The sequence below is a fragment of the Crocodylus porosus genome, unplaced genomic scaffold (genome assembly GCF_001723895.1).
Source record: "Crocodylus porosus isolate Cpor-Errol unplaced genomic scaffold, CroPor_comp1, whole genome shotgun sequence".
Taxonomy (NCBI): Eukaryota; Metazoa; Chordata; order Crocodylia; family Crocodylidae; genus Crocodylus; species Crocodylus porosus.
This window is the reverse complement of record NW_017728886.1, coordinates 201884148-201890967: the sequence shown is the minus strand read 5'-3', so window position 1 is coordinate 201890967 and position 6820 is coordinate 201884148. Positions and strand designations below refer to the sequence as shown.

Here is a 6820-nt window from a genome sequence, read left to right as displayed (position 1 = left end):
CACGCACCCAGCATCTTGCTGAGCTCGGCGTTGTGCAGGTCCGGGTTCTGCTGCGCCAGCCGCTTGCGCTCGTCCTTGGCCCACACCATGAAGGCGTTCATGGGCCGGCGGATGCGCGACTCGTCCTTGGCGCGCCCAGCCCCGGCCCCCGACGGCGCCTCGCTCTTCGCCTTGGCCTCGGCCTCCCCCGAGGGGCTCCGCGGCTCGGCCCACGGGCAGGCACCCAGGCCCGGCATCAGCAGCGGCAGCGCGCAGCGGCCCTGCACCTGGTCCTCGCTACTGGCGTAGCCCGCGTCGGGGCTGCTCATGGCGCAGCGGGAAGCGACAGCCCCGATCCTGGCTCTGCTCCCGGACTCTGCCCGCAGCGGCAGCGCGCGGCCCCATTTGAGCAGCGTGGCGGCCAATGGTGGGGCGGGGCGGGGCCGGGGCGGCGCCACGCCCACCCCGTCTCACCTGCGCAGGTGCCGCGGGGCGGGAGGCGGCGAGGCCCCGGCAGCGGTCGCTCCGTGTCGTGCGGACCGGCGCGGCGCCGCCTGTGTGCCGGGGACGGGAATCGTGAGCGGCGGCGCCCGCCGTGTCCCGAGCCCCGCCCGGCCCTGCCGGCACAGTCCCCGCCAGCGCGCGCCGCACGCACAGAGGACGAAAATCTCAGCCGAGACATCCACCCCCCGCCGCAGGGCCAGGGACGGTGGCAGCAAATATCCTGCGGCTGCCACTATGCTTCGATGTGACTTTAGCTAAAGCCGAGCGCGGTGAGAAGTGGCGAAAACACCCAGAACAGGTGACGCCTCTTCTCCCGTCCCCGCTTAGCTCAGCCACTCGGTGCCCGGGGCAGGCAGCCGTTCACCTTCGTTTCGCGCTGGTTTTTTTTTAAATCCAGTTCAGAAGTTTTTACCTCCTCACCAGTTTTTCCTTCTTATTCTCTAATGACCCCGCACTGCCAGTGGAAATGTTTAGGGTGTGTGTCTGGTATCCAGGTTGTAGCCCTACTGGTCTAGAAGCAAAAGGTCGTGGCGGAGGTGCTATTGTTTATCAGACCAACTAGACGTTTGAAAAAATAACAGAGGTGTGTGTCTTACACACGGAATCGGGGGTGCTCAAGGGGGCGCTTAGAAGTTGTGTTGCTCACGCGAGTAAATTGTTTTTTTTTCCACATTAGAAGAGTTCGGGAGCTGAGACGTCGCCTGAACACACCCGGCTTGCATGTATGAATTATGAATATAGTCAAGAGACAGCGAGTTGAGCATTTGACAAATCCCTACTTTGAAAGTCCCGATGTGTGCATGGGCACGTCCACTGTAGCATACCGCAAACGTGCTCATTTGACGTTTAAATTAATCAAAATGACAACGTTTTCGCCAAACCTTGGTTTGTAGTCATCGTTCCCTTACGTGGCGCTATTAAATGCATCAATGCTTATCTGAGACACTGCCGAGCTTTCAGCAGAAGATCAAAGAGACTTATTTGGTTAACAGCAATCAGGACTCGTAGCAGAGATGATATCTTTTATTAGATCAACAAGATTTTTGCAAAAAGAAAAGTCCGAACACTTGTTTGGACGCCTACTTCGGTCAAATGAATCCTCGACTGGCCTAATAAATAAAGGCAGCCTCCCTATTTATTAAATCCAACATTTGATTTCATGTTTCCTATAAAAAATACAGCAAGGGTTCGAGACAGGAGCAAGAGGAGATGCACAAGTGTAGCCGAAGCACCTACTCTTTGGGGTTGGAAACCTCCCGAGGCCATTTGTAAAAAACAAAAAAACAAAAATCGTTTCAAGGGCCATATCAGGGCTCAGCTGTACTGGGCAAAGCCCAATAGTCAAATTTCAAATTTCTACGTATCCCGGTTGTAGCCGTATTGGTCTAAAAGGAATCAGAATTTGTGGTAGAGGTGATGTCTTTCATTAGACTTTTTTTTTGCAGCGGCAGCAGTCTAGTTGATCTAATAAAAAGGTCTATGGTCTAATAATTTGTGATACCACAAATATCTACGGAGTCAAGTCCGTGTACCTCTACCGGGGCAATATCCTTCCTCCCAGCCCCACGGCTCTGGGTCTAGGGCTGCTCCCTGGGGTTTACTCTTAGATGTCCCCTGTGTCCCTTACCAGCCCGGGGCGTTGGTTGTAGCCCAGTTGGTCTATGAAGAACACAACACACTAGCAGATTCTCCCTATGCCTGAAGAGGGGTGTTTGTACCCGAAAGCTTGCAAAGAACATTTTTTCCCCATCTATTTAATTGGTCTAATATCACATCTACCCAACGAACCTTGTCTTTTACCAATCGGTTTATTTAACTGAGTGCTAGGGACTGTCGGATCGCGTTTCATGCAGAAGGACGGCGCTTATCCCTACCACAAGCCTTCCAAGCCATTGGCTACCGGCTGCTTTACGAGCCTTGAAAACAAGCCGCCCAACCAAAACATTTTGGCCTTTCTCTACAAGCTTGCTGGAGTCAGCAGTTTGGGAAAGCACGTCGTTAGGAAGGATCGAGCACCGCAGCTGTAATGTATGGTTGTCCCTTTGGCGGGCAAGGTTCTTTGGGTAAATGTGATGTCTTCTATTAGACCAATAAAAGGCAATAGTAATAATTAATAATCATTCCGGAAAACTAATAATTACGTTTGTCTCTTTGGCAGACAAGGTTCTTTGGGTAAATGCGGTATCTCGTATTAGACCAACTAATGAAAAAGCAATACTAATAATTAAGAATCATTAGTAAAAAGAGAAACTCTGGTTTCTTTTCAGGTCGCATAAATCTTTCGCCTTTTGGCTTAAAAACTAATACCGTTTGTCCCTTTGACGCACAACGTCCTTTGGGTAAATGTGGTATCTTTTATTAGACCAACTAATAAAAAGCAATGGTAATAATTAATCACCATTAATAAAAAGTAAGAATAACAATCGCTTGTCCCTTTAGCAGACAAGGTTCTTTGGGTAAACGTGATATCTTTGGTGGACCAAAAACAAGCCATAGTAATAATAGAATAAAAATTCATAAATAATAATAATGTTTGTCCAGACGAGGTTCTTTGGGCAAATGGGATTTTTTTATTAGCCCAACTAATACAGAACAATAGTAATAATACTCATCCATAAAAAAAACCTAATTATGATTATGTTCGTCCCTTCGGCTTCCGCGGCAGATATGATTAAAAACGAGGGAGAGAGAATACACCAAATAAGTCGCTTTTTATAAATCCCGCACCAAATAAGTCGCTTTTTGTAAATCACACCCAACTGTCCGGCTCGATTCCCATTGCAGTAGCCTGTCTACAACAACACAGGCATAAATCACAAGAGGAATTCAGTGGCACGGATATTTGAATCCCGCTTTGAAGATGCAGTGTCACAGTGTAAGTGCTACAAGAGTCCGGCACCCTGATCAGGAACGAAATAACTGATCAAAGGTTTCTGGGCCACTGCCCTGAGCCTGGCATATCCGTCCAGCTTTCTGGTCCACGTTATCTGAATCAGCAGCTAGTTACTGTGCCAGCTGCAATATTCTTTTTTTCTAGTTTCCACGCGCTAGGTGCGCTGGACCCGAAGGGCTCAGGGGCGCCCAGTGCAGCACAGCCGCTCTTTATGGGTTTACAGGATCCCTGGGAACTCCTTCAATCCAGCGTCACTCGGGGGAAAGATTTTATGTTGTTCTTAGTTTGCACGCGTGCATGTGCAGACGAGGAAAGGAAAGGGAGATGTCAGGAAAAGCGAAACGTTAGCTCCCGCTGCTCCGGTCCACCCTCTGGGGATCGGCTTCCAGCTGCCGCCGGGCCCGGCCCTCGCCGGGGCAAAACTACCCGAGCATGTGGAGAGAGGCTGAGCATTTCGTGACTGCTGCAGCACACGCGTGAACGTCACGCTCGGGGGGAGAAATGCTGCGGAGCAAACGCTGGGAAGCTCGCCAAGGACTGGACACACTTTACACCGGCTTTCAGGCTGTCATTTCTAGGATCAGAGGGGAAGGGGGAGGGAGGGATCTTCCTCTATCATGAGGTAATAAAGCAAGCAAACCGCCGCTGACTTTGTTTGGGAGGTGAGTGCAAACAGTTTCTACAGCTCATTGATCTGGGATCAAAGTGAGGAAGGTGTGTTTTGATCCCCAGCCGAGAAAGTCCAAACCCTCGCCCGGCCCAGCCCGAGGCCGCTCCAGTAACCCTGGGCGGCACCAGCTGCTCATGCAGCTTTTCCCTGCCCGGCCTCTCTTCCTCCCGGGCCGCCGCTCCACGGTCCTGCCCTGCTGGATCTCCAGGGCGCCGCTGTGCCCGGCGCTGCCCCGCACTTCATCGGCCTCGTCGCGCAGCCCAGCCCGGCGGGGTCAGCCGGTCACTCTCGCATCCTCGCTATGGCACCGGGTGCATCTCCCGATGGCCCGCCTGACCTCTCCCACCCGCCGGCGGAGGGGAGAAGTGCGGGCCGGGACTGGCGCGCGGGCCGGGCTCCCTCGCCGGCCGGAGCCGGGCTATTGCAGGGCGGCTGCGAGCGGAGCCCCGGCCCCGCGTTATCAGGGCCGGCCACAAACGCCACGTGAAAAGCAGCAAACATCCGGAGGGTTTCCTGCGAGCCGCGCTCTCGCAACACAAGAGCCCCGCTTTTTACTGTGTATTTAAAAGCAACAGTCTTCACCGCAGCAAAGCGCAGCGAGACGGTTCGTGCCTGCTGCAATCAAAGCCACGTGGCCCGAAACCCTGCAGCCCCACACGCCGCTCAGTTAGTAAATACTCAGAATAAGAGTAGCAACAGCGGCAGTGCTAATAGCAGTAGCAATAAGAATACTAGTAGCACTAACCCTAGAAGTAATAAGAGTAGTAGGTATAGTGATAGTAACAGTAAAACTGTTACTGTTTTAGTTGGAATTCTAATAGTGGTAATGAAAATAAGAATAGCAGTAGTAAGGGTAATCGCAATAGTAGTAGCAACAACAGTAATAAGAATAGTAGTAGTAATAGTAATAAAAGTAGTAGTACTAACAGCAATATCAACAGTAGCAATAATAATAGTAATAAAAGTAGTAGTAACAGTAATCACAATGGTAATAACAGTAATAATAGTAGCAATGGTAGTAGTAATATAATAAAGGTAGTAGTGACAACAGCAATAGCAACAGTAGCAATAGTAGTAAAATAGTAACAGTAATAGCAATAGTAATAACAGTACTAATAGCAGCAATAGTAGCAGTAATAGTAATAAAATTAGTAGTTGCAATAGTAATAACAGCAATAATAGTAGTAGCACTACTAAGTAATATAATAAAGGTAGCAGAACAGTAATAGCAGTAGTAATAACAGCAATAATAGTAGTGGCAATAGTGTTATAATAAAAGCAGTAGTAATAACAGAAATAGCAATAGTAGTAATAGCAGTAACAATTATAGTAGCAATGGTAAGAGTAATAAGAAAGTACTACTAAAACAGTAAAGTAATGGCAATAGTAGTGGTGATATTAATAAGTATAGTGATAGTAATAAACAAGTAGCAGTAACAGTAATAGCAATAGTAGTAGTAATAATAGTAATAAGAACAACAGTAGTGGTAATAGTAAAAGTAGTAGTAACAGCAAAAGCACTAGCAGTAAGACAGTGGTAGTAATAGTAATAAAAAAGTGGTAGCAGCAATAGTAATAATAGCAGTAGCAATCGTAATAATAAAAGTAGTAGTAACAATAACAGTAATAGTAGCAGTAATCACAGTAACAGCAACGGCGGCACAATGACAATGAGTTAAGAAAACACTGATAATCGACCCCCGCCCCGCTGCTTGGCCGGCAGCAGGGAGCGGAGCGCAGGGCGGGAGCTGTCGCCAGGCGGCTGCGGGCAGAGGAGCGGAGCGGAGCGGAGGGCGAGGCGGGGCCCAGAGCGAGCGCGACCCCGCGCTTCCGCCTCCCGCGCCCCGCAAGCTGCAGGCGCGGCCGCTCCCGCGGAAGCCCGCACTGGGGCCCCGGCTGGGCCGTGGCGTGAACAGACGGTGGGTCTGGAGGGTGCGGGGCTTGGCCACACAGCGGAGGCGGCACTTTCTCCCGCGAGGAAGGAGCGCCGCCCTGTCAGCGCGGGGCAGAGCGGTCCGACTCAGGCCTGCCCCGCAGGGCCCGAGGGGCGCGCGGGCGGCGGGCGGGCGGCGGTAGCGCAGCCCGTGGCAGGGTCCCGGTGCGGCTGAGCGCGCCGCCAAGGCGGAGACAGCTCCCCCAGCACGCACACTCGGAGGGAGTGACTGCGCCTTTCCAGCCGGCGGGCGCAGGGGAACCCCCCAACCACACACACATCCCGGCCCTGCCTCTGCACTCCTGTTAACTCGGGGCAGCGCCGGGTACCTGGGACTGGATGACACTGAAGCTGGTTCCTTCTTCCCAGCCTCCTCGGCAACAGGACCTTCAGCTGCCCTGCCCCTAGCGCAGCACAGAGCCAGGAGGGGGCTGCAAGAGGGATCTGGAGACATGCGATGTCTCTATACATTCATGAATGCGCTTCAGGTAACGTTCAGTTAGCACTTCCCTGCACCTCTGTACGTGCACACACTGCTCCTGCACAGTAGCATGGGTATGCAGAATAAAGTTAGTCCCAAGTCAATAAACACGCACACCATGCATGTCTACACATTCAGTAATGCAATTTAACTATTTCCACATAAATTTCATACCTGCTTTATGCAGGTATCAAATTTAGATTCAAATAGCCATTTTTAAAGCACAGTAAAGGCGTGCACATGTAGACATGTGCTCTTAATGTGTCTTACACAGGACTAATGTGCATTAAAAGCATATGTGTAGACACATCTTCTATTGTGAGGTACTACAAAAATGCACATTAGCCTATTTTAATGTGA

General features: G+C 50.9%; 1 protein-coding gene across 1 annotated transcript in view; it reads right to left on the bottom strand.

Moving 5' to 3' along the window:
* Positions 1-346, bottom strand: part of SOX17 (SRY-box 17) — a 6271-nt gene extending 5925 nt beyond the window's left edge. The window contains 1 exon segment of the mRNA XM_019542378.1: positions 8-346. Coding sequence (XP_019397923.1) covers positions 8-308 — 301 coding nt within the window. The 5' untranslated portion in view covers positions 309-346.
* Between the last annotated feature and the right edge of the window lie 6474 nt (positions 347-6820).